This window comes from Grammomys surdaster, unplaced genomic scaffold, assembly GCF_004785775.1.
Source record: "Grammomys surdaster isolate TR1022 unplaced genomic scaffold, NIH_TR_1.0 201, whole genome shotgun sequence".
Classification (NCBI taxonomy): domain Eukaryota; kingdom Metazoa; phylum Chordata; class Mammalia; order Rodentia; family Muridae; genus Grammomys; species Grammomys surdaster.
Window position 1 is genome coordinate 7,985,431 of NW_021604646.1, and position 27,791 is coordinate 8,013,221.

Genomic DNA, 27,791 nt, shown 5'->3' on the forward strand with positions numbered 1-27,791 from the left:
GAGAGAGGGAGAGGGAGAGGGAGAGGGAGAGGGAGAGGGAGAGGGAGAGAGAGAGAGAGAGAGAGAGAGAGAGAGAGAGAGAGAGAGGAGAGATCAAGCAGCCCCTTTTTATAGTGGGCAGAGTTACCTGCCTGTTGCCAGGTGACTGTGGAGGTGGAGTTTAACAGATTGCTAACATTCCCACGTTTTGGTTTAATTAAAAATAAAAATTAGAAAGAGGTGACGGCTAAGCAGGAATAGGGTCATCGTGAAATCTGGCTACTTCCTGCTGACATCGGGGGCGACGTGTCTTTAGGGGGAACCTAAAGAATGGGAGACGTTTGTCCGGTCTTAGGAGAACTGGCTGTTTTCTGATGTCCAGGGTCAGGTCCAGTAGAAGCAGCTGTGTGTGTGGCAGGAGATGGAACATCTGAAGGTTGCTTCGCTGGAGCTGTATTGGATGCACCTGGACTTGACAAGAGGCAGGAAATAAGATTACGAACACTTGGAGAAACATTTGAAACCCAGAGGGATCCCACCCTTTGTTATAGGTAGTGAGTGGGAATTTTAGGCAGATGTACTTATCTGGATGGCATCCTTGAGAGGTAGATCTGAGTGGGTTTCCTGTAGCTTATAAGTTTACAAAAGAGATAACAGCATGAGTTAATACAAGTAGTCTTTCAACTGAGTTTAGGTAATGAGGTAACAGATAATATCTGTAAAAACTTAGCTGTCAATGTAGTCAGAAGTCTGATAAAGAGTAAACAACAATCTACCAGCTATATATTATTTTAAAAAAATGACAGAGTCCACTAGCCAACAGTTCCCGTGGTTTCCATAGTCTCTTGGGCGAAGTCAGTCTCGCTTCCAAGCACAGAAGCCGCAGGGCTTTTTTCTGTGGAATGGGTACTCATGATATGAGAAATGACTTACCTTGTTTTAGCCAAGTCATTTGACTCAGGGTATCCAGTTGTGTTTGTCCACATACAATCCAGGCTGTATGTTCTAGAAGTCCAATGTCCATCTTCTGAAACCATCTTGGGTTAACTGTTAGAGGCTTTGGGAATTCTGTCGGCCATAAGCTTAAAAATACTATCAGCAGACTTCTGACAAGATTGAGAGCCATAAGGATTGGTTGTAACTGAATAGAATAATAGCAGTAGTAAAAATCTATCAAGACAGAGGCTTTCTTATCCTGTCTTAAGTAAGTTTGACAGGTTGTGTAGGTAGAGAAAAGCACATTTTTGTATTAGCATAGAAACAATTTGGCTAAGCTGGATCATACGGCTGGCAGATTGGACTATGAGCCAGTTGTCACAGGCGGGTCAGGTCTGCAGGTAGCAGCACGGCTGCAGGGCGGGACTTCCTGTTAGCTGCTGGAAGTTGTTGTCCAGTGTGACTCTGGCGGCTGCATTTAGGAAAAGTAAGCATGTCCTGTATCACCGCAACGTTAGTTGTTTTTGTAGCAGAAGGCACCGCTAGCACTCACTTTACAGGTCTCAGGCGGCAGGATGTAAGGGGAAGACCCAGAGCGGAGCTAAGAACCACAGAGGGAAGGGACCAAGAGGAGGCAAGGGGAGCTAGCTGGGCCCTAGACCCGCTAGCTTTCCAGGCAAACTGACGGAACTGAGTGTGTCCAGGTGGCCGCAAATGACGAAGGAGGCAAAGGGGAAAGTTCTCGAAAGACTGGCCCTTAAAAGAGACACCTGGGGACTATGGTTGGAGCCGATGCTTCTGAGAGAAAACAGTAAAGGCTTACCCATGGAAGAGACACACGCTGGGAACTATGGTTGGAGCCGGTGCTCCTGAAGCAGAGAGAAGAGTCTGACCAGGCCTGGCCTGGGGTACTCAGCAGCGGCGAGAAATTGTCTTGAGAGGAGAGGGGAAGTGTCCCATCCAAGGGGAGCAATCGTAGCGATCCAGGCTTGGCCTGGGGTACTCAGCCATGAGTGAGAGGAAGAGGAGAAGTGTCTCATCCAAGGGGAGCCGTCCTAGAGAGGTTCAGGGAAGGACAGGGTTCACTCTAGCTCAAGAAATCTTTTTTTTTTTGGGGGGGGGGACCTTGTGGGCAGTTACCGCGGTATAGCAGTGGCGTTGTGTCTGTCCTGTACAGGTCACAGTAGCTGAGGTCTAGCAGCTGCACAGGTCTTGGGGTCCCCAAAGTCTTCGTATCCGAGTCTCGGCACCAATAAAAAACCCACACACGCACAGCTTGGACAAATCACAGCAGACTAGATGGTTCCACGAGGGGAAGTTTATTAAGAGAGTGGGAGAGCGAGAGGAGAGAGAGAGGAGTAGAAAGAGTAGAGAAGTGGAGGCCGGCCATGACCACGTGGAGAGAGGGGGAAGGGAAGGGGGAGGGGAGACAGCAACCTGCAGGTGCTGGGTCGAGGGGCCAAGCAGCCCCTTTTATAGTGGGCAGGGTTACCTGCCTGTTGCCAGGTGACTGTGGAGGTGGAGTTTAACAGATTACTTCTTAGTTACATAACCAATGTTACCACCCCTAAAATAACTTAATCCTCTAACATACAGACTGTTAAAATAATTGTCATCATTCCCAATACATACAATAACTTTTTTTTTTTGAGATAGGGTTTTTCTGTGTAGCCCTGGCTATCCTGGAACTCACTCTGTAGACCAGGCTGGCCTCGAACTCTCGAACTCAGAAATCCGCCTGCCTCAGCCTCCCAAGTGCTGGGATTAAAGGTGTTCGCCACCACCGCCCGGCCATGTAATAACTTCTAAGTAGGGACGAGACTGGAAATGTAGCTCAAGCTAAGAGAACCTTGACTAGTATGCAGGAGGCACTAGCTTCAGTTGCCAGCACTGGAAATAAAAAAAACTTCCTAGGAGCAAGAGAGATGGCATGGCTCAGGGGCTAAGAGTGATTGCAGTTTAAGAATGAAGACTGGGGTTCAAATCCTCACCACGCATGTAGAAATCCGGGCCTGACTGCATGTGCGCTTATAAGGAGCAGAGCTGTGGGGAGCAGAAAGAATCACTGGGGATTGTGGGTTTGTCATCCTAACTATGGGTTCAGTGAGAGACCCTGACTCAAGGGAATAAGGTGAAAGATGTCAGAGCAGAGTGCATAGTGATACAATGGGGCTTGTGGATGCACACCACACATGTGGAGGGTGCACGGTATCTTTACAGGAACCAGGCAGGATTCTGCATTCTTGGCATACTTGACTCTTCCAAGATCATCCTGTTTCTGTCCCTTGGATCTCTCTTCCCTCCTCTCTTTGTATCAGGGTCTCACTTTGTAGATCAGGCATGGGCCCCCACATTGGGCACGAGCCCCTGGTTTTAACCATAGGTTTGGAACTATGCACCGAAGCTTACTGGGCTCATCTTTGAGTGAAGACAATGACTGCCCTGCCACCAGAATTTATCAACAAGAAGGGAACCTAGGGCCCCATTAGTCCCTCCCTGTCCATGATTGCCTAGTCACTGGCCCAGATAGTACAGGCAACCACAGCTACAGTGAGGCGTGCCGTGGTGTGTCATGACCTTGAGGTTACAGGCAAGGTTTTCTTTACTTTTTGTTGTGTTTGGTGTTTTTTTGTTTATTTTTTTTAAAGATTTATTTATTTTATATATGTGAGTGCACTGTAGCTCTTTTCAGACACACCAGAAGAGGGCATCAGATCCCATTACAAATATTTGTGAGATGTAGTTTTTGGGACTTGAACTCAGGACCTCCAGAAGAGCAGTCAGTGCTTTTAACTGCCAAGCCATCTCTCCAGCTCATTTTGTTTGTTTGTTTGTTAAAGACAGAGCCTCATGTGGCCCAGGCTGTCCTCAGATTCCTTATGTAGTTGAGACAGTTTTTGAACTCTGATCCTTCTGCCTTCACCTCCTGCGGGGATTACAGGCATGCACTACTCTACCCAGTCTTCTCTGCTTTTTAAGACTTATTTCAGAAAACATCGCCAGCCCCTTGTCCTCTAATATCAAGCCTCCAGGTCCTGGGGTGTGCTCCTTAGGCTGCTCTCCCTTTATGAGCTGGCCCACCATCAACACATTGAGCTCTAAGCAGATGCTGGCAGGTGGGTGTGGAACCATCTGGAGAGCTAAACACTAGATAATCCAGCAAAGAAGATGACTTAGGAGAAAGACTTAGGGTGTTGAGGACTGGAGCTCGTAAATGCTGACGTATAAATAGCAAACAGGAAGTGCGTTTATTTGAGGGAGGCTACAAGGGACAGGGAGGTAGTGTGACAGTGAGGCTGGTATAGGATCACAGCAGCTGAGGAAAAGGGAGGGGCTCCACCATCTGGCAGGGTCTGCCACAGTCCTGAGAGGGCCCATCAGACAAAGACTTTCACGAAGTCTATCAAGCGCGGGTCCTTGTAGAGCTTTTCCTCCAGTGCCAGGTACTTGAGTGGAGCCAGCTCTTTGTGCCTGAGCAGAGTGAGGAAGGAGAAGGTGAGGGATGATCCAAGCTAGGGAGTGCTCCCAGGAGTCCTCCTGGCTCTGCCTCCTTACCGATTGAGCCGTTGTTCCAAGATTCGGATGCGGAACATGGCCTGAGAGCAGTAGCTCAGGTAGAGGTCTTCATCCTCCGGCGTCAGGGTTACCTGGTTCTCCTGGTACCATTGCTGCTTCTTCTGCAGCTCCTGGGTCTCCTGGAAGCATACAGAGGTGAGCATGGGGATTGTGTGAACTGATCTGCAACCAGGCTGTAGGCCCATAGATGACCAGACAGCCCCAAGAGGATAACGCCCCAACCCCAACCCAACCCCTGTTGGGAGCCAACTCTGAACAGAAAGCAGCTATCTTCTTTGCAGCCATCTCAGGCCATATACCCTGACAAGAGACTTGTTTTCAACAGCCCACAACAGCTGAGCACACACTGATAAACATCTTGTTTTTCTCACATATCTTGTTTTGTTGTTTAATGCCCCCCAGCTACAAGGTGCACGTAGTAAAGCGTCTTCAGCTGCAGTCCCCTGCTTGTGCTTATATATACCCAGGATTTCCTTTCAATAAACGAGACTTGAACAGACTCTCTGTCTTGTCTCCATTCTTCCCATCTCTCGCCCCTCCATCCCCACTCTCTCTCTTGCTAGACCCTGACCCGCGGACCAGAGCAGCAGCTAGGGCTGGGATAAAGTGGCCCCTAAACATGGGGCAGAACGGGCTGTTACAAGCCCCCAAGGAAAGGGACAGAGTTAGAGCATCACAAAATATCTTGGGTGGGAACCACTGGGTCTGGGGAGGGTCATGATTTGAAGGACGGCATGTGCATGAAATCAGAACAGGGTCAAAACAGCTAGGGGTGTGGTTTAGTGCATGGCCCTGGGTTTCACCCCTAGCCGCTCATATACAAAATCAAAACAACTGGGTATGGCGGTGCATGCCTTTAATCCCAGCTCTCATTCAGCAGAAGCGGACTGATCTTTGTGAGTTTAAGGCCAGCCTGGTCTACATAGCAAGTTCCAGGCCAGTGAAGGTTACAGAGTGAGACCCTGACTCAAAAAATGAAGCACAACACTGCCTGCTCTCCAGAGGACTGGGGTTAGATTTCCAAAACTCACATGGAGGCTCAGAATCATCTGAAACTCCAGTCCCAGGGGATGTGATGACCTCTTCTAGCCTCTGAGGGCACTAGGCATGCGTGTGGTGTACATGCACACGTGCAGACAAAACACCCATACACACAAAATAGCTACGTGATCTAGACAAGTTTCGGACATGCTCAGAGCCCCCAGCAGCTCGTCTCTAAAAATAAGGTTTATAGTGTCCCATTCCACTCAACTCTCTCACAGGTATGCACCTCACCTGTCTCACAGAAATGAGCCAAGGACTAGGAGCTATTATATGTTCATCCATCTGTCCATAAATTCACAAACCCACCCATCCCTCTGTCTGCCCATCTTAGTTACTCATCCACAGCATCATCCATCCATCCATCCATCCATCCATCCATCCATCCACCTACACTCCACCCCTAATCCTCACCCACATCTATCCACACATCGAACTGTACCCACCCACCATCCCCCCACCTAGTTACCCATCCATCCACTCACCCATTTACCCAGCTACCCACCTATCCACGAATATTCACCTACCCACCATCCATCCACTCATACAGTAACAAATCGGGAAAGAAGAAATCAGGTATTTGGGAGTCCTGATTACAGACACACACTCATCTACTCTTCTGTCTCTCACGGATTCCATGAGGCACAGAGCAAAGACCTCAGGTCCTGTTTTCTGACTGTGGATGGTGAGGTCACCTCCCCTGCCTGGGCCCTGGCCACACCTTCTCAAAGCGAGCCTGGATGAGGTTAGCCTTGTCGATGAGCCGCTGCTTGAAGTCGCTGAGACACTCGTCCTTGAGGCGCACCGCCTGCCAACGTGTTAGCTTCTCGCCTGGAGGGAGCTGTGCCAGGAATGGAGCCAGGTAGTCCAGCTGGGCCTCCACCTGCCGCAGGTGCTCCTCATGCAAGACACGCTCCTGTGGGCCAGGGAATCAGCTGAAAGCCTGGGATATCCAGGAGACCTCCCAAGCACCTGAGTCCATTGTCTAATAGTACAAAGCCAGGCCCTAAATCTAGGTCTTAGGGTAGGGTTCCTATGAGACATGATTGCCTCTTTATCCATGTTTATTCCTTTCTGACATGTAATTCCTGTTTCTGACATGAATTCATCAATCAGTCTGAGCCTTAGTCTCCTTCTCTGAAAACAGACCAGCTCAGGTGTGGAAAGCACATAGCCCCGGCCTGCCAGTCCAAAGCAGGTACTTACAGTGAATGGTGGTGGTTTAGCAATGATTCTGAGCTCCCATTTTTCTCTTTTGCCCATAAGGCTGATCTTTCACGGGGTACAAAGGAGCCAGAGAACATGGAGACATGGTCGGTTGCCCTTTCCTATGGATCCAAGAATATTCCAAGGCCCAGCCTTGCCAGGCCAACTCCAAACTACTTCAGAGATCTGCACTGCTTGGTGAAGAGGATTTAGCATCGAGCCTGGGAAACCGAACTGGTCCTCCCACTTGGAAGAGGCGGTAAAGCCAAAGCCCTGCCGTTGCTGAGTCCTGGTGCTCAACCTGTGCCTGAGTCAGTTGGCTGGACTTGCAGCTCAGGTCACAATGAAGCCTAGCACAGATGGACATGTAGTTCTCATTCTTTCTCCACACAAAGTAGAGACTTTCATCTGTCCACAGCCCTGGGTAAGTACACCCAGCCTGGACCTGAAGTGTTCTTTGGGGGTGACCCATCGACACAGTCAGTTTGGCGGGTGATACAAGAATACTCACCTGACATCACCAGTGACTTCATCCCTTGCAAAGGGTTGACATATTCCCTCATCATCCCTTAAAAAGGGTTCCTGTATTCTCCCTACCCTGGAGGCAGGGCTTCAGGGAAGGAGACCTGGGAAAAGCAGGGAGGCTCACCATGGCCTCCCGATACTCTTTGCTCTTCTCATTGCGCTTGGTGTCATAGATGGAGATGGTCAGAGTATGTGCCTCCTCCTCCTCTTCACGAAGCTTCAAGATCTCCAGCACCTTGATCGGACATCATGGAGGATATGCATCATGAAGGCATGCCCTCCTTGCCACCTCTACTGTCTGGTCGGACCTTACCTCCAGCTCTGACTCCCAGGCCTGATGTCGGGACAGCTTTTCTTCATTCTTCAGGTGAATCATGGTCTCATACTGGTAGAGGAGTTTCTTGGTGTGCTCCATTGGCTCTACCTGAGACCAGAACCGCCAGAGTGATAGGGAGGCTGTACCAGGGCAGGTCTAGGGACCACTTGGTTTAAATCTACTCCCTTTTTTCTAGCTGTGCTTAACCTCTCCAGATCCCGGGATTCTTCTCTACAAAAACACATTAACAAAGAGGGACCAAAGAAAGATGCAAAGCTAATGAGTGGTGGTGGTGCACCCCTTTAATCCCAGCACTTGGGAGGCAGAGGCAGGTGGATTTCTGAGTTTGAGGCCAGCCTGGTCTACAGAGTGAGTTCTAGGACAGCCGGGGCTATACAGAGAAACCCTGTCTCGAAAAACCAAAAAAAAAAAAAAAAAAAAAAAAAAGAATAGGAAGGTGAGACCATCCTAGATCCTAGGGCATAAGAATGCCACCTTCAGGATAGGTCCCTAGGATCTGAGGTCGAGGATCCTCAGAGGTGCAGGTAGAGACCATGAGGAAGTCTCAGCCTGCTGGGTTTTCAGGTTTTAATTTTGATGGAAGTGGGATGATTTTCAGAGGAGCTACAAGGGGAAGGTCCTCATATGGGAGTTTTGCTGGTTACCAGGGACAGAGATGGGTTTCCCGAGTTACCAGAAGATGCTGCAGGCACAGTTTCCATAGTGTGCCCCCAACCATCCTGTGTGCCGTGCGGTCACCAACCCACCTCGTAGCTGATGCACATGTCTGGTGTCATGATGATCTTGTTTCCCTTGCTGTCGACCTCCGTGCGCCGCAGGAACTCTCGCTTGGATGCGGTGATGTAGTCGTCGCGGCAATGGTAGCGAAGCTGGATGCGCTCCTCCGCGATCAGAAATATGCGCTCTGCCACATCCTCGTCCGCAGGTTTCGCTGGATTGCGGGAGAACCGCTCTGTGATTTTCTGTGTGGCCAGAACACACAAGAGGAGGGAAGGGGGTTTCTGTGCATGCTCTGTGGATCCAGGAGTCCAGGGGTGCGAGTTGTTGATCAGCCCTTTCTGGCCAGACAATGGATTCTATGACCCCCGTGGGTTCTCAGGCCCCAGCTTCACTTGCTGTTGGGCCATGCTCTAGTTTCCTCCGCAAGACTCTGCTTGTCTGCTTCTAGAGGCAAGGAGCTCTCCACCTCTCCAGAAAGCCTGTCCCATTATCAGATATCCCTTACTATGGAAAGGAGCACTTTGGTGTATGGCCAGGAAGTTCAATGGCCAAGAACTCTGTAGCATCTTAGAGGAAACAAAGCTCAATTTGAGGCAAATCGGCTGAACACAGGTATTCTAACCCTCACCCCAGATCTCAATAAAATTTAAAAGACTCTCAAGAACGAATTGTGTGTGCGCTGTGGTGTGCATACACGTAGTTGTGTGGTGGCCAGAGACTGACATTGCCTTTCTTGATTGCTCTCCTGTTTGTTTTTTGAGACAGGGTTTCTGTCTCAAAACTTGGGCTCACTTGAACCTGGACCTCACTGGTTTGGCTTGACTTGGCGAGCCAAAAAAACCCATGTTTGCCTCCCTGGTGCTGGGATTACAGATGCGAGTCACAGTGCCTGGCTGTTTTCACGGGTACTGGGCATCAAACCCAGGTCTTTGTGCTTACAAAGCAAACTCTTTCCTAAGTGAGCTATGTCCTCAGCTCATTGAGATAGGATTTCATGTGGCTCAGCCTTGGACTCACTATGTACCTGAGGGTTGCCTTGAACTCTCCACCCTTCAACCACCACCTCTCAAGTGCTGGGATTAATTGTCCAGCAATGAACAAACCTACTAGTCTACAGTAATATTGGAGAGAGGTCATTTGAGATATTTTTAAGTTTCTTCGGTTTCCCGTATTTCCAGATGTCTGGTTATTATGTGTGTATTTGCTCATTACAATGAGGAAACTGTGTTTCTTTGGCTAATGGCTGGGGACACAGCTTGGCCCTAACAAGCCCAGGGGTCTGCTTTTGTTAAAGTGGTTGTTTCTTATTTAGAACCCTGGCAAAATCACAGGCATTAATAATCATCCCAGAGTCAGGGCTTCCTTGATCCTGATGACCCTCTATTTGCCAGAGTGGGTGGGTAGCCAGTCCCCGGCCCGAGTGTATTCTCACCACCATGGGCCTCGGGTTGGACTCTGCGCTGTTCTGGGTGAGCTTCTTGACTCTGGGTCCAAAATTGATGTGTCGATAGGAGAGGAAGTCTGAGCGCCCTTCATAGTACTCGGTCATTGTCATGGGTGTCTCCTCCCGCTTTACCAGGCCATCCACACGGATCTTTTTATAGAACTCCATGACACGGTCCATCTCAGGTAGCATAGATTTGTACGAGTGCACTGAGCGAGGGTGGGGATGGAAGGGGAGAGGGGAGGGGCTGGGTGAGCATCAAGAGCTGTGACAGCTGCCTCTGTAACCCAATCCCAGTCCCAGGGAGAGGGAAGTTCTGAAGTACGCATGAGTATCAGTCATGTACCCAATCCTTACTTTCTGGGCCCATCTGTATTTTTACATCTCCTCTAATGCTTTGTTTTTATAAATAATACCATGATGAATGACTATAACATATATTTACTGTTGCTCAGCCTTTGCTAAGAACAAATTCTCAGCAGAGGAATTACCGGGTGAAGATCACATTTTAAGGCCATTATTGTTGCTGTTTAGAGATGGAACAAGGTGGCTGGAGAGATGGCTCAGTGGTTAAGAGCACTGACTGCTCTTCCAGAGGTCCTGAGTTCAATTCCCAGCAACCACATGGTGGCTCACAACCATCTATAATAGAATCTGATGCCTTCTTCTGATGTGTCTGAAGACAGCTACAGTGTACTCGTATAAATAAAATAAATCTAGAGATAGAACAAGGGGCCTCAGGCATGCTAAGCATGTATTCTACCACTGAGCTACATCTCCAGATTATTAAACACATTTAGCTCAATAATTCTTTTGTTGTTGTTGTTTTTTTCGAGACAGGGTTTCTCTGTGTAGCCCTGGCTGTCCTGGAACTCACTCTGTAGACCAGGTTAGCCTCGAACTCTTGAACTCAGGAATCTGCCTGCCTCTGCCTCCCAAGTGCTGGGATTAAAGGCGTGCACCACCACCGCCCGGCTAGCTCAATAACTCTTAAGAGCAACTTGCTGATATATGTAGGGAACAACTTTCTGCCCCTTTCAACTACATACCAGGTTAGGACCATTTGCCCAACACAGAGGTTGTAGCATGGTCCCTTCTTGGTTTAATCTTGGAAATTTTCAACTCCCAAATGTGGTTGGTACCTTTCCATGTGTGTGTTGGCTCCAGACCTTTCTCTGCTCAAGTCTAGGGTAGGATATGGATCTCAGGAGGCTTATTCTTTCTTCCCCCTCTTCCCAACCTCATGGTTTCTTAGCCATATCCATACAGTGGCCACTCTGCTCCTGTATTTGCCTTTGTCGGTGGTGCTGGTTGGCTGTACTGCCCAACATTCTTAGACCCTTTACACGTGACCCATATCATGTGACCCCTAGTGGAGATTCAGACCTCATCCCAGCCACAGAACGGCATGTGGCCCTGGCTTTGACTTTCCTAGAGAGCCGACGGCCATGGTGTCATCCTTTTTCAGAGCTTCCTCATCTGCCTGCACACCACCTTATCTTACAGAGTCATGCTTGCTACCCAAGAACCCCGGTGATGCCTAGGGTTGGTTCTTCCCATCAGTGTCACTATATGTAAACACCTCTCCCCCATGGCTCTTGGTTTGCCCAGCAATGGGATCCACACACCACAGAGAGCTTGGGGATGGCCTGGCTTGAAGTAGTCTACGTGCAGGCCTGTGGTCTTGTTTGTGTGTTTCAGCTCCAGCATATCCTCCCGGTTCTGGTACCACTCCTTTATCTCCAGAACCTTTGTACCTGTGGGGACAAAGAGATGGTTGCTGCAGGCAGACCAGCTCCTCTGGCCTCTGCCACATAGACACTAAGAAAAAAAAAAAAGTAGAAGTGATTCTACCCAGAGTCACCAAGTACAGCATTTGGCTGTTCCCCTATTCCGTGCCCCCCAAGGTGCCTTACACTGTAAGTCCTCGTAGGTGGTGAGGCGGCACACTAGGCCATTGTTGTTGAGGTATGGGGACCACTTCTCCAAGTGTGCCTTCTTGTACTGTATCACTTTCTTTCCACTGGGGCAACGGGTCTCAAACTCTGTGGATGTAGAGGGAGCTGGGGTCTTTCTTTCCACCCATTCTGGATGCTCATCTCTGCATTGCCTATAAAGTGCCTCCAGGCCCAGAACCAGCTCCAAGGAGGAAGAGAATACTCACCAGTTCTGGTTTCAACTCTTCCCAAGGTAATCTTGGGCCAGCCAGCATCCCAGAGCTACCCGAGAATCCTATCTGTGATCCAGTCACTCCTTTCCCCTGCCAGGCCTTCACCACTGAGAACAACGTGCTAGAATGACATCTGATCCTTCAAAACCCAGCCCCCAATGACCGCTACCTCTTAAGACACATTTTGCCTCCATCCCTTATCTAGGATGTAATAGGCGCTTCTTCCTCAGGGTTCATGACCACTTCTGTAGCACTTTGCCACCTGCCAGAACAGCCTATGCCCTTCTTCTGAGTCTAGGCATTTCCAGGTGGGCATATGTAGACATTGGGCAAAAGATAACCCACACTCTTGCCTTCTTTGCCTATTTCTCCCTGTGGCCTGGCCCCATTGTACCATATACAACATAATCTGCCCATGGCTTCCTCTGCACAGGGGATCTGGGGAAGGGAAGAGGCCATGTCCCCAACCTTGGTGCTCATGATGTTAACAGTCCCGTTGTGTGCCAGATAGTGTCAGGCTCCGGACACAGAGCTGGCGGGGTGTTGACAGGGGTGGAAAGAAGGGCCCAGGGAGTCTCTATGATTTCTCTGCTGAGCTGTCGGCTGAGAACCAGTGAATGACAGACCTTCTGGAGTGATCTCAATCTGGGTGACCCATGAAGGCGGCATGTCAAAGCCCTTATCATCCTCCTCTTTGCCCTGTGAGGAAAAGAAGTGATTGCTGGCCAGGACCTTGGAACAGAGGCCATGGCATAGCTCTGTCCCCTACCCCAAACCCAGACTTGCTAAGGGGGCTATCAATTTCCCCAGAAGAGCAAGAGCCACAAGGGAAGGAGAGGTGTAGGTTTGGGCGGACCCCTGTTCTCTACTTGCCTGGTCTAACCTGCTCTCATATCTGACCTGCAGCCATGACGGCTACTCAGAGAGGGGATCCTGAGTCAGAGGGAGCCATACCTTTGACTCTAAGGTTTGGAGGTAAGGAGGCCTGGGTAAGTTTTTCATCCACTCAGAGCCTAGGTTTCCTTTGCTTAACTGGGCCTCTTGGGAAGAGTAAGGATGTGATGAATTAGGCTTAGGCTCTGCATGGCTGTTCTTCCCTGGTCTGTGAAATAAGGCCTGGTCTAGACAAATGATCCTCAAACCAAGCTCAAAAGTTTCTGTGTGTATATTTTTTTGCCACAAACAATGCTCAGATCTTGGACGCTTGCTCATCTGGTTGTGACTTCTTTTGAGATCATGCAAAGTGATGAGTCAGCAGTGGGCAACAGCAACTTTTTTGAGACAGCCCAGGTTTCGCCCCACAGCTGAGTGCTGACTCTCAGGATGTATATCACCTGTCCATGTTGGAGGGACCAGGATTCTCATTCCAGGGCTGTGACAGGACTTCCAGGCTCCTAGGTTTAAGGGTGCACATGGCTGGTCTATGCCCCACAGTCAGCAGTGACACCAGTGCTCAGAATCAAGGAGAGGGAGAACAGGGTGGCCTCAGTTATTCTTAGGCAGCCCTCAGAGCTGAATAGTCACCACTGAGAGCCCAGATATGCAGCCAGACTGTTGGGGGTTGGCACCCAGCTCTCTCATTTACTGGGTGGGTCCTTACTGGGTGGTCATCTCGTTTTGCCTTGCTGTGTGTAAGTTGTCCTCAGCTATCCAGGAAGCAGAGATTTAAATGAGTGAACTCGGATTCTGCATCAGAAACAGAACCTGTCTCCTCCACCCCCAACCCCAGTATTGCCTGTTGATATGGGCTTGCTCAACCTACCTCTAAAAACATATATTAAAGCCCTCACCACCGGTACCTATGAATCCAGTTGCATTTGGAAGTAAGGCCTTCACGGGTAAGGCAATGGAGTCTAAATTGTGTCTTTAGGTGGTCCTAGTACAATATGCTAAGTGTAGACAAAGGAATTAGAACACAGAGTCATAGAGAGAGGTAAAACTACAGTGCTCATGGCCATCAGCAAACCCCAGAGGATCTGGGAAGAAACCAGTCCTGCCAGCACCTTTGATCCTGAATTTATAGCTTCCAGGAGTGTGGAACTTTCAGTTTGTAGTACTGCCCTATGGCAATGCTAGCCACTGATATGCCTGTCATTGTTGCTATGGATACCAAGCACAGACTGTGACCCTCACCCTAGTTTTACATGTAAAGGAGACATGGAAGATTCCCAAAGCAGGGGGCATTTGCCTCCTAGTCTCTCATTTCTCACACAGGACCTCACGAAGGAAGTACCCCTCCACACACACACACATCCCTATTGAAAGATGACAGATGGAAGGCTGATGAGGGGATACCCCAGGCCAGTGGTCTTTAGAAGACCTAATAGGATTAGAAGGAAAGGTCTGGCTTGATAGAAAAACCAGTGGTGACTGAAGAGGAGCTAGCAGAGTGGACCCTGGGACTCCCACTCCACAGACACGGCCTCTCTAAGGAACAATCCAACCACTGATCAGGGCTCCAGATAAGAGAAACTGAATTCAAGTACTGTCCCTCCCCTAACCTACTGCTAACCTACTGAGAGCTTCTGGGATGGTCACTGGATATGCCTAGGCTTCTGTTTACCCATCTGTAAAATGAGAGCTCTACAAGACCCCTCTGCTTTGAAGAATGGATGACCGATACGTTTGGACTCCCTCACCCCCACCCCATACATGCACATGTTTGCAGGGATGTCTGTCAGGCTGCCTGATGCAACAAGGGATGAAGGCCCTCGACTCACCCCCATGCTACCACACTCACCAGATCTTCATCATCATCATCATCTAGCCCTTCATCTTCCTCCTCAGTCAAGGACAGGTGAGGCTTATCAGTCCCCAAGAGCATGTACTCCCATCTCACAGGGTCTCCCAGGTCAAAGATCAAGTCCTGATGGAGGGGAAACCAACTGAGTGTACCCCCTGGACCCCATGACTACACCTGCTCCTAAGGGGCAATGGCTATTCCCCGAGGCCATCAGGGGCTGTGCAGAATGTCAGCTTCATCCACTCTTTAAGAGTCCAGCCACATTCTTCATCTCAACAGGGAAACTGAGGCCCCAGTCTCATCCCATCATCCCGTTTCCCAAGGAAGAAATCCTATAGCATGTCCAGAAGAGACTCAGCGGTGCCCCCTGCTGCGGACAGTCTGTACATGAAGACGTTGTTTGTCACTACAGAGCATTTCTGACAGGAAATGACTGGTTTAATGTGAGCCTCCTTGTTTTTTGCTTTTGTTTTTGTTTTCTCCCAGACAGGGAACCAGGAGCCAGGAGCCAGGAGCCAGAAGCCAGGACCTAGGACCCAGGGAACCAGGAGCCAAGCGCTACTCAGGACTCAGGAGGAAATAGGAGAGTTCAGAAGGAACCAGCCCTGGACTGAGGTCCTGGATTTCCAGTCTCCAGAACTGTAAATCAAAGAAGTTTTGATCTTTAAGTTCCAAGCTTGCTGTTGGTATTCACCTGCAGCACTTTCTGGTGGCAGGTACAGGTGTCAACCAAGGGGGCTGGGATCCCTTCTACTTGCTTTCCTCCCTAGGATCATCTCCCAAGGTGACATGCTCCACAGGGAGATGAAAGCCTGCTCAAAGGAGATTGAGCATCCAGCCATTGGGAGGTAGCCCTGGTCCCGTGTTCACTGTCCTGTCATGTCCCAAGAGGGCTCCTGTGTATTGTGCCCTACCTGGTAGTAGGGATGGAGAGGTGGACTTAACAGAAGGAGGGAACAGGGAGGGGGGCTTCTGGATACAGCAGTGACTGGGAATAAAGACTAAAGAGGGGGAAGAGCCCACCTGCATGGATGGTCACATATCATTCACTCTTTGCTGTCACTTTTATAAGTGGCAAGCAGTAGTTACACACGCTTTGTTGCTTCAGTGCCAAGCTCTGTTTCTAGAGAAAGTTAGAGAATGGGTGGACAGTGGCTGGATCTCGTGTTCCCGGGACACTTGTACCAGCCAGTCTCTATAAGGATGCTGCCCCATTCCTTAAACACCCAATGTCAATGCAAGGTTCTCAGAGGGAGCAAAGCCCCAGTGCTGTTTTAACAATGTCCACACTGGCTAGTGTCGTGGTCTCTTCTTCTATTCCCTTACATGGTGACTCGGTACTGGCTCCCTGGCCTCATTCCTGCCTAACATAAATGTCCTCCCCATAGCTCCAGTGTGATGTGCACTGCACAAGGACCTGAAGGCTAGAGGAGGGGCTGAAGAATCACAGCCAACTCTGAAGGGCCATTATCCTTCTAGGATGCTACTCTGCATCATCTGCCCAGTGTGGTAAAAGTTTCTATAGTCTGGGTGTCTGTCGTATGAAGAAACAAAGCTGACACTTGTGAAATGCCCAGGACCTATTACAAGCACATTCTGAGCACTGTTTCTCTGGGAGGAAACAGAGGCCCTGGAATCAGGCCATGGAGCTAAGTAAGGCACTGAGACAGATATTTCCCTATCCCAGTAACTCAACTTTCTTCCATTTGCCAGGCAGTGGTGGCACACGCCTTTAATCCCAGAACTTGGGAGGCAGAGGCAGGCAGATTTCTGAGTTCGAGGCCAGCCTGGTCTACAGAGTGAGTTCCAGGACAGCCAGGGCTACACAGAGAAACCCTGTCTTGAAAAACAAAAACAAAAACAAACAAACAAACAAACAAACAAAACCCAAAACCAAAAAACCAAAAAACAAAAAAACCTTCCTTACTGGCCACCTTGTGGAAGCATGTTCATCCTGTTTGGCTCCCAAGGGGCCACAGCCATCCCTTGGACAGGCACATTGCAACAGGGTTCTGTCTAGTCAGGAATAGGGGACACTAGGTATAACAATAGAACACAGGACTTGGAGGCCTGAGGCCTGAGTTCAATTCCAATGGCTTGTTGCTTTTCTCTTCCATGAATGTGCTTGATGGTGGAGATCTGCTCTGTGTTATTTTCTGTGTGTTCCTAGGCCAGGTACAGGGCCTGGCACACAGCAGGTGCCTCAATGGAGAGGTTGAACACATCACTTCCCTCCCAGAATTGCCACTTTGCCATAGTAAATGTGTTAGTCACGTCATTATCCATACCCTCTCTCCCACATTTCTCTTCTGTCAACCCACATTTAAACATTTCTTTCCCACAACTAGACCCACAAGAGCTACCCATGGTGGTGGACCTGTAATTCCACACCTTTCAGGAAGCTGAGGCAGGAGGATTGTTGAGTTCAAAGCCAACCTTGGCTGTAACAGAAGATGCTACTTCAAAAACAAACATCAAAACCCACAACAGTTAAGAGGCTGTGCTGGGATGTAGCTCCGTGGTAGAGGGCTCATCTAGCATGTGTGAGGCCCAGGTTCCATCTACTACGGGGGGGTGGGGGGAATTAACAAGCAAAGATTCATGAAAAGATGTTTATGGTTGGGGGAGAGTTTTCTCCAGGCAGGGGTCTGAAGCAGTTAAGAAGTGCTTCTGGGAGGGGAAGAGATGCAACTCGGTTGGTAGAATGCTTGTCTAACATGGATGAGGCCCTGGGGTCTCAGATCCACATAAACTAGGCATGGTAACACATGCCTGTAATCCCAGCATTTTGGAGTTGGAGACAAGGAGATGTGAAGTTGTGAAGTTCAAGGTCATTCTCAATTATATAGTAAGTTCAAGGCTAGCTTGGGATGAGGAAGAAGAGGAGGAGGGAAGGAGGAGAAAGGGGAGGAGGAGGAAGGGGAGGAGGAAGGAGGAAGAGGACTATGGGGGAGCAGGAAGGGGGAAGAGGAGGAACAGGAGGGGAGAAGAAGGGAGAAGAGGAAGAAAGGAGAAGGAAGAAGAGGATGAAGAAGAGGATGATGATGATGAGGAGGAGGAGAATGATGATGAGGAATTTATCCACAGTACTGCAGTACTAAGGGACAGAAATCAGACGTGGAGTCCTCCGAAAAGAAAAAGGTAGGAAGGGCTGGAGAGATGGCTCAGTGGTTAAGAGCACTGACTTCTCTTCCAGAGGACCTGAGTTCAATTCCCAGCAACCACATGGTGGCTCACAGCCATCTGTAATGGGATCTGATGCCCTCTTCTGGTGTGTCTGAAGAGAACAGCAGTGTATTCATAAAAAATAAACAAATACATAAAAAAAAAAAAGAAAAAGAAAAAGGTAGGAAATCCCTAAGACTCTGCACTGGGACTTTGATGGACCACACCAAAGGACTAAAGATAACAGAAAGGCTCAGGTAAGGCCATCCAGGAGCACTAGATTCTCACTCAACATCTCTGCAGGAGATTAGACATCCAATTATCTCTAAAATGTTTGTCATATGTGGTTTTTAGTAACATACACACATGTACACATAGAGAATGGGAACATGTACTCACAAATGAAAAATTAGATTTCTCTGATGGTTGTCTCACTGGGTATATAAACCACACGTAGGGCAGGCCCATGGCCAGCAGTAGATGGCCAACACAAAATGAACTCAATGATATTTTTGGAAGGTTTTTTTTTTTTTTTTTGGCTTCATAATGTTTTGTCTTTTGTTTGTCTGTCTGTTTTCTTGTTCTTGTTTTGGCTTTTTAACATTATAGGTGTTTGCTTATAAGTTATAGTTTCTGGTTTTCTGTTTTTATGGGATTTCTGCATGTGTAAATGGGTATCTGTCTATATGTCTCTTGTGCCTTTCCTTTCTGTTTTGTTTGATTGCTGATTTCTTTGTTTTTATTTTGTCTTCTATCATCATTATTATTATTTTATTATTTCTGCCCGTTTGTTCTAGTGATAAAGAGAAAGGGCGTGGACTTAAGTGAGTGGAGAAGCAAGCAGAAGCTGAGAGGAGTGAGGGGAGGGGAAACCATAATCAGAGTATATTTTATGAGAAATTTTTATTTGTTTGAGATGGGATCTATCTATGTAGTCCTTGCTGTCCTGGAGCTTGCTATGTAGACCAGACTGGCTTCCAACTCACAGAGATCCTCCTGCCTCTGCCTCCTGAGTGGTGTCCAGCTTAAAAATCTATTTTCAATTAAAAATAAAAAAGCTTTCAAATTTGAGGATCTATATAGAAAAATAATAGCTATAAACCTGATTATCAAAAAAAAAAATCATGGGGCTAGAGAGATGAGATGACTCAGTGGTTAAGAACACTGACTGCTCTTCCAGAAGTCCTGAGTTCAATTCCCAGCAACCACATGGAGGCTCACAACCATCTGGAACAGGATCCAACGCACTCATCTGGTATGTGTCTGAAGACAACTGCAGTGTACTCATATAAATAAAAATAAATAAATCTTTTTAAAAAAATCCTAGTGAGTGAAATGGCCTAAGTACCATCACCAAGAGGCTGAGAGTGACAGAATAGACAAAGACCCAACAATGCACGCTAAATAGAGAAAATACAGAGTTTTGTTTAAAAAGCAAAGATAGCCTTGCTAACATAAACCAAAAGAAATCCAGAGAAACTATATTTATGGATTGTAAATAGATATCAGGATTTAAAATATTGATGGGGGAAAGATGGAAATTTACAATACAAAGGGGTCCGTTTATCAAGAAGATGTGGTAACCTTAAATGTGTAGTCACTACATTACATAGTCCTAGAATGTTTGAAGCTAACACCAATAGAGGAAACAAAGAAATCCAACATTCTAATCTAGTATGTGGGTAACATCAAGAACTTTAGAATATAGAAAACCAGCAAAGATTAGAGAAGAGTTGAGCGCCATCAACGGACTTGTGATGATTGATATTCAACAGAACCTTCCAGTCAGCCTCAAAGAATAGTCATTTTAGTCAAATTCACAGAACATTTGAGAGGCAGCATAAGCTGAACCAAAAACCAAGCTTTAAGAGACAGTGGAGATTACACGGTAAACATCCTCTAAAAACCACACAATTAAAACTGAAATAAAAAAAATAGATCACTGAGAAATCAATCTACATGTCTATAAACAAAAACTTTTTTATTTTTTTATTTTTTATTTTTTTGAGACAGGGTTTCTCTGTGTAGCCCTGGCTATCCTGGAGTTCCTTCTGCAGATCAGCCTGACTTCAAAAGATCTGCCTGCCTCTGCCTTCCAAGTGCTGGGATTAAATGGGCGTGCCTCCAACATCAGGCTGAAATACCACATTTTTAAATGACTCATGGATCAGAAGATAAGTGAAAAGAAAAATGAGAGAGAATTTTGAACTGAAAAAGGGGAGACCAACAGGCTATTGAAACGTGCGGGATTCCAGCAGTAGCTTGCTGGAGTGAAATGAAGGTCTTTACTAGCAGAACAGAACCAGCTAGATTCATTGCTTCAATTTTCACCTTAAGAAACTAATCAGTAAATTTTTTTTTGTTTATTTTTTTGGTGGGTTTTCTCGACAGGGTTTCTCTGTATAGCCCTGGCTGTCCTGGAACTCACTCTGTGGACCAGGCTGGCCTCAAACTCAGAAATCCACCTGCCTCTGCCTCCCAAGTGCTGGGATTAAAGGCGTGCGCCACCACCGCCTGGCTTAATCAGTAAAATTTAAAACAAGTATTAGAAAATAATAAGGATCAGACCTGAAATAAATGAAACAAAGCTATGTGGAAACAAAAAAAAATCAGCAAAACCAAAAGCTAGTTTGTTGACAATTCTAACACTATTGAAAAGCCTCTAACCATGTTCATTAGAGGAAAAATACCTACATCACCAATGTCAAGACTGAGAGCAGTTTTTAAAATATTGAAGGAAAAATAAGGCGCTATTATTAACATTTTATAGCAAACTTGAAAACTTAAGAAGTCAGCACTGGCTCCGCCCCCATAGCCCATCTCACCTGCCTCACGGAACCCTTCAGTGATGTCTCCCTGTGGACCTCTGCATCCTTCTCAAGTGAAGAGTGTTGGTTTGTATAAAAGAATCTTTCCTCCCATTTTCGTAGAGTTGAGGATCAACCCAGGCCCTGTACATGCTAAGCACCTGCTTTACCACAGAGCTTGGGGATGGAGGGGTTACTGGTGGGAGTGGGCAGGTCCTGGTTATGTAGGGGAGTTCACTATCACAAACCAATCTAAACTAATAAGATGTGCATTTAGGATTGTGCGTCTTTTCGTGTGTGTGTGTGTGTGTGTGTGTGTGTGGTGTGAATATGCAGCTCTTAGAACAACTTTCTGGAATCTTTCCACCATGTGGGCCCCTAGTATCTAACTCAGGTCATTAGGGTTGGTGGCAAGCATTTTACACAAGAAGAGTCCTGTGGTACGGGCTGTATTCTTTCTTATTCTGGGTGCGGGAAGCAGGGTCTTCAGTGGACAGCGCGCTTAGCACTTTAGATGTACACACATTTCCTGCAGGAATGTTATGCTTCCACCCGGAGTTAATTTGCATAGACCAACAGCACATGGGTTAAAAAAGATGCACACAGAAAACTGGAGAAGTTCATCTTACCAGAATGGTCCTTGATAGGCGGGGGTGTGGATTCTGGGACCGCTACCATGCAGAACCCTGCTATCAGGGGGTAGGTGGCCAGACCACCCATGGTCCCCATCCCCGGTCTCTACCCCCGACTAGGGCACACCTTGCAGCAGTTCCAGCAGTCCTGCATGTTAATCCAGTAGTTCTTGTGGTTCCAGAGGCTCTCGATGCCCAGGAAGTGGTCATCCTTTGTACTGTAGCTGCGCCCAGTCAGAGGGTCGATGAAGAAGCTCTCCGGCACTTCACGCTTTCCTGACAGCACCAGGACCCAGGAGTGCACCCGCAGACCATGCAGGGGGTCGGGCTTCGCTTTCTCTGCCTCCTGCACAAGGAAGGTAAGTGGCCACCAGTTGAGGGGAACTCTCTAACATTCCTCCTTAGAACTCCAGGTTTCAACCACTAAAATGCTGGGGGGGGGGGCCGGGCCCCGGGGGGGGGGGCACCAGATCTGTGGTTCACTCTTTGGGGAATCCTGGGTGAGATTTCATCCAGTGAAAGGCAATACGTTCTATGGGTAAGGGGGCGCTTTGGTGAATCTTAAGAGAAGGCCTATGGCCCTGGTATGTTATCCACCGTGACCAGCTATGACAGGGTGCAGGGCCGTGGAGACCCACCAGGAGGCGATCTTCCTCTTCCTTAAGCCGCTTCAGTTCTAGATCCTTGATCTCCTGTATTCTCTTCTCCTCTTGTTCCTGCTCAAACCTGCTGGTCAGGTCCCTGGGCGGCTTGATAGCGTATTTCTTAGGCACCGCCTTCTCTTTCTTCTTGACTATCTGTCACCCAAGAAGAGTGGAAAGTCGAACTCCCACCTGAACTCTTTACCGGCTTAATGAGATCGGGGCCTAGCCCTGACAGAAGAGGGAGCTGTCGCACCGAAACAGCTCCAGGATCTGTAGGGAGGAGTGGAGTCGAGGTGGAGGTCCTCTTTACAGATCAAGCCTAGCTGCACAGCACAGAATACCTCCCCACCAGCCTGGCATGGGACATTTAAGCACGCACGCATGCACACACTCATGCATGCAGACACACACACACACACACACACACACACACACACAGCCCAGTTAACCTGGATCCCAGACAGAGGATGGGGCAGATAGTCTGGGGTAAGAGTTTTCAGAGGTTATCCTTAGAAGAGTTCATACATTGATTCCAAGTTCTAGTTTTCTGGACCAGGAAGGAAAAGTGAGTGTGTGTGTTTCTACATGTATGTGCATGTACATGTGTATATAATTAAGTACAAAATGATGATATGTGAAAGAACTTTCCAGGAGCTGCTGAGGTGGGCTTGTGACTGTGAAAGAAATACAATCGCTAGTCTTTTTTTATTTTTATTTTTATTTTTAGTGTTTTGTTTTTTTTTGAGACAGGGTTTCTCTGTGTAGCTCTGGCTGTCCTGGAACTCACTCTGCAGACCCGGCTGGCTTCAAACTCAGAAATCCACCTGCTTCTGCCTCCCAAGTGCTGGGATTAAAGGCGTGCGCCACCACCACCCAGCCAATCTCTAGTCTTGAGGATCAGACCCAGGCTTTCATCCCTGGGTCTCCATCCTCTAAAACACGTTACCACATTTTCCTCTTGAGCATGGCATTTTATCTTTCTGTATGCTAAGACTGATAACACCAACTACCCAGGGTACCATGAATAGCCACTGAGTCAACCCAAGCCTGCGTTAAACCTCCTTGCCATCCAGAAAGTTCTCTACCTTCATTACTTATTGGCATAAATTTAATTCTTTGCATTGCCTCTGAAGCAAGAAGACCAGGAAGTGTGAGCTCAGAGGCCCTGGAAGGAAAAAAATGTAAGACAGCATTTGCTCATCCCTTGTGTGGTGGTTTGAATGAAAATAGGCCCCATAGGCTTACAGGGGGTGGCACTATTAGGTTTGGCCTTGTTGGAGTAGGTGTGTCACTAGGAGGTGGGCTTTGAGGTTTCAAATGCTCAAGCCAGGCCCAGTCTCTCTCTCTCTCTCTCTCTCTCTCTCTCTCTCTCTCTCTCTCTCTCTCTCTCTCTTCTTGCTACCTGCAGATTGGGATGTAGAACTCTCAGCACCTTCTCCAGCACCATGTCTCCATGTGTGCCGTCATGATGATAATGGACTAAACCTCTGAAACTGTAAGCCAGCCCCAATAGTTGCCATGGTCCTATTAATCCCCGCATTTGGAAGGCAGAGGCAGTGGGATTTCTGTATAAGGACAGCCTGCATGGGGACCTGCTTCTCCAAGGATAGCCAGGGCAGAGACACAGTCCTCACTTCCCTAAGAATAATCAGGGCAGAGACACAGTTCTTGCTTTCTCTAAGGATGGGTAGGGCAGGGCCCTGATCTTCTAAGATGGATGGGCAGTCCCAGGACTGTGCATTCTTTGGGCTGCTATGCATCAGGCATACCTCTTTGGCCTTCACGGTGAGTGGACACACTTCCCTTGTCAGGTCCATGAGGCACAGGTCCAGTGAGCCATAGCCATTGACACAGTAGGCATCATAGCCAGAGCCAATCAGCATGGAGCAGAGCAGTGTGCTGAAGTCGAAGCAGTTCCCCTTCTGGCACTTGAGCACGGTCGTTGAGGAGTATAAGTGCGTGGGCTGAAGACAGTACACCCATCAGCTCCACAGATCCTTTCCCACTCACCACTCAGCCACCCACTGAAGGGTAGGGGAAGGGTCCCTGTTGCATTTAGAGCCTCTTGAAGAAATGCCATAAACAGACCCACGCAACCTACATGTGTCTGTCCTTCTAAGGAACTGATGGGCTCTCCTTATTCTTCTATCAATGATTGCTTATTCATCCCTCTTTCCTGTCTCCCTCCATTCTCAATGAAAAGCTGACTGAACCTTTCGGAAGCCCAAAGATGGGGTTAAAGGTTATAGGCAGCTTGGTATCGCCCAGCTCTTTGCTGTCCCTCCTGAAGTTAAAAAGGGAGACTGAGGCAGAATCCAGCAGGCAAGAGACCAGGCTTGCTATGTACCCTTGGCTCAGTGGTTGTCTCTTTCTCTTTTTCCCCTACAGGTGTCTCAGAAGGCTGGAGCCTGGCTGATCTTCTATCAGCCAGACTTGCCTTAAGCTTGCTGGGCTTGCCCTGTGTAACCAGGGAGTAGCACTTACCGGCTTGAGGGGGTCAACCAGCGGAACCATCGTAAGGAAGTCAGATACGAACTGGGCACAGGTGTCCCAGTTATAGAGCTCAGGGTAGGGCATCAGTGTGGGCCTCAGGGTGGTGCTCACGAACTTCTGCAAGTGAGAGACCTTGCCAGGGACCCTGCATAGCAGGGACCTGGGAGGCCTGGCTGGTCCACACTCCTTTCTTGAAATCTCAGGGGTGGGGGACCCTGAAGAGACCTGGTTCACAGGCCTCAGGCTGATAGAGCAGTCTCTTGCTGGGAAGGTCTGGCATTGGCCAGGGGAGGTGGCAACAGCAGAGAGGTACCCATTCACATCACTCCATGGGAATAATACTAGCTTATTCTGGATCTGGTTGGAAGGACAGGGGGAAGAGGCCAAGGTTGATGGCTATGCCTGATTGTCAACTAGACTACGTCTGGAATTAACTACAATCCAGAAATGTGATCCAGATCTTGAGGCCTAATGACCACTGAAAGCTTAGGCCCAGGCAAGGTAGTACATGCCTTTAATCCCAGGAGACAGAGCCAAGCAGATCTCTGAGTTCAAGGCCAGCCTGGGACAAAACATGTTCCAAGCCCAGGTGTGGTAGTACACTCCTTTAATCTGGGCCATCTCTTCTGCTGGAGGTCTACATAAGGACAGTGGAAGAGTTCCTTCTTCTTTGCCTGTTTGCGCTTGCTTGCCAGCACATGTGTTGGAACCTGCTTCTTCAGGATTCTAGCTTATACAGAAGACTAGCTCAAACAGCCAGCCTCTTGGGACTGAGAAATTACTAGATTCTTGGATTTTTCATTCACAGCTTCCCATTGTTGGGTTAGTTGGACTGCAGTCTATAAGTCATTCCAATAAATTTCCTTACTATTTATAGACTCATAAGCTCTGAGACTCTGGAGGACCCTGACACTAAGACACTAAGTGAATTGTCTAAGCTTGGTCAATAAGAAATTGCTAAAGGCCACAGATCTCCAACCAGGAAGATGCCTTTTCAGAGGTCTGTGGAGGCTCTGGGCAGGAGTAGGTAGTGCCCAGGGTGGTCTCCAGTAGCAGGTACTAACCCCTCAAGGGAAGAGCAAAGCAACAGGACAAAGTAGAACAGAGCAGGCCCTTCCCTCCACAGGGCCCCAGGTAGCTCCCTGAGCTCTCTCCAGGCCTCAGTTTTCCTCATCTATGCCTGTGCTCTACACAGACATGGAAGGTCTCCTGGAATGTGTTAGTAATCAACACTGGAAGCCACAGATAACTCAAAGGTATCCTGGGCTACATAGTAACAGCCCACTTTAACTCAAGACTAAAATGGCTGGGCATGCAGCTCAGTGGCAGGGTGCTAGCCCACTATGTGTCAGGCCCCTGGGCTCATCTGCAGCTTCCAATTCAGACCGCAGGCCTGTGTCCCCCCTCCCCCACCCTACCCTCACCCTCACCCCACCCCCACCCCCCACTCCTGCTCTGGCCCTGCCCTTCAAGCCCCAAGCTTACAGGCACGTTGCACTCATTTAGCGGATGCAAGAAGAGAGGCACTCGGTCTGGACACAGGTGGCTGTACTGGCGGGAGAAGTTGTCCGCCACCAGCAGCAGGTGCTCCTCCTTCAGTGAGTTGGAGGTGTAGGAAGGAGGAAGCTTGGTGACATCAACGGGGGCCTGGCTTATCATCCTGTGTCCCAGAAGAAAATAGCAATAATCTGAGTGAGGCCATGCTTGGCACCCCCAGGAACTCCCCCCAAAGTGCCTAAGCTGTCTTTGACTTTGCCTTGTCTTCATTCGATCCTCATAGCTCCGTGGAGACTGTCACTACTCACACTTTCACTCTTACACACACAATGTCATGATGGCCGCTAAAGGTTGACAGCCTTCCACTGTCACACAGCTGGGGGACGGGTGAGCAGTTTGGGGGTAGAACCTCAAACTGAACCACATCCCTCCATGGCCCCCTCCCAGCCCTGATGCTTGGTCCTTCCTATGCCTTGTCCTTTCTGACTGTGTCAGCGCTGAGGTGGGAAGCCCCAGGCGGGGATACTCACGTGTGATCAGCTGGGGTGGGGATCTCGATGGCCATCAGCTTCCCCTCCAGGTCTCGAAGATCATCCTGGCTCAGGATGGTCCCCTCTTTGCTCACTTCGGCTGGCTTTATCACCCTCTCCACCTTTTCAGCCCGTTCTGCTCTTTCAGCTGCTTCCTCACGCTCAGCCTCCTCCTCCTCCTCCACTTTCTCTCTCAGGACCTCCATCCTGACAGCTAGAGATGAGTATCTATCTCTGCAGGGAAAAAGCAAATATGCTCAAAAAGGCCATCGTCCATCAGGAAGGAGTCACCGAGACCACTCGTGCATGCTGAGTGGCCGGAGGTGCTTTTCCTCAGAGGAGGAACAGCGTCCCTTGAAAGCCTCCCTTTTACCAGTCAGGGACAGACCTCCAGAATTTAGCAGCATAGTCTGGTTTTTAAAGTACTTTTCTGCTTCTTAGGCACAGGGGAGACAAACAAGGAGTGCGTAATACACTTGTAAGCTCACTAGACACCTACTGTGTGCCAAACCCTGGGGCTACACACACAAAAGATATCCCTCATCCTCAAGAGACTCTGATGTAGGTAGTTCTATGAGACCCATTCTACAGATGAGAAGACCAAGGACTAGAAACCCTAAGAGAATCATTCAAGTTACAGCCAGCAGAGGGCAGATCTTGACTGGAACCCATGGATTTCTGGCTTTGAAACTCATGTAAGAGGGGAGCTATGGAAGGGAAGAGGGTGGGGGATGGGGAGCAAGGAAAGAAACATGACAGAAAGATCAAGGTGTCAGTGGGCAGGTTCAGCTCCAGGTGGGGCTCAAGGACACAGATTGAGCCATCAAAGTGGGTCAGAGTCCAGAACTGCAACTCTACTCCCCATGCAGGCTACCTCCTCATCTACTGACTGACCCAAAGTGCTCTTCCCAGCAGCAACCTTCTCTCCACAAAACCTTCCCGAAAGGTCAGGGCTAGGAGACCTCAGGAAAGAATACTTTGCTTCCCTGGTCCCTCCTCCTCCCTATCTCAAGCCGGTCCAGCCATCCCCCAGTTCCCAGTTCCCTCCTTACCCTCCAAGAACAGTCTTACTATCTGTTATTTGTCTCTATGGTAACAGTGGAGGGCAGGCCCCGGGAGAGGAGGCTTCTGGGAAATGTAGTTAAGCTTAAGCTTAAGCTCCAGTTTCCTCCACCGCCACCACTATCACCATAGTGCATAGTGTGCTGGATGATTGAGTAAGAGAATACAAGAGATGATCACCACGCTTTTAGGAATTTTTGTGAGCCAGTTGTCAAATATAGCATTATTAAATGATTAAAAAAACCTCCAGTGAATTATTGTTCCAGATACATGAGCGAGGCAAC

The 27,791-nt window shown here is 48.5% G+C and overlaps 1 protein-coding gene across 1 annotated transcript; it reads right to left on the reverse strand.

Moving 5' to 3' along the window:
* Positions 1 to 4,140: 4,140 nt before the first annotated feature.
* On the reverse strand, positions 4,141 to 27,542 carry Drc7 (dynein regulatory complex subunit 7). The gene is made up of 18 exons (XM_028770438.1): positions 27,498 to 27,542; positions 26,446 to 26,659; positions 25,904 to 26,078; positions 24,410 to 24,535; positions 23,695 to 23,889; positions 21,920 to 22,078; positions 21,409 to 21,627; positions 14,675 to 14,800; positions 12,561 to 12,633; positions 11,681 to 11,809; positions 11,393 to 11,521; positions 9,753 to 9,973; positions 8,347 to 8,562; positions 7,577 to 7,687; positions 7,388 to 7,498; positions 6,254 to 6,448; positions 4,471 to 4,610; positions 4,141 to 4,386 (listed from the first exon to the last, which is right to left on the reverse strand). The coding sequence occupies exons 2-18, from the start codon at positions 26,649 to 26,651 to the stop codon at positions 4,293 to 4,295; spliced, it is 2,625 nt and encodes an 874-aa protein (XP_028626271.1). The 5' UTR covers positions 26,652 to 26,659; positions 27,498 to 27,542; the 3' UTR covers positions 4,141 to 4,292.
* Positions 27,543 to 27,791: the final 249 nt, after the last annotated feature.

Bases quoted from the DNA above. Each gene is read 5' to 3' on its own strand.
- Drc7 (XM_028770438.1), bottom strand. From the start codon at position 26,651: ATGGAGGTCCTGAGAGAGAAAGTGGAGGAGGAGGAGGAGGCTGAGCGT. The intron at 9,974-11,392 runs GTGTGTGGATCC...ACCCTCGCTCAG, and splicing joins CCATCCCCAAGCTCTCTGTG to TGCACTCGTACAAATCTATG. The intron at 8,563-9,752 runs GTGAGAATACAC...CTGGCCACACAG, and splicing joins CCAACCCGAGGCCCATGGTG to AAAATCACAGAGCGGTTCTC.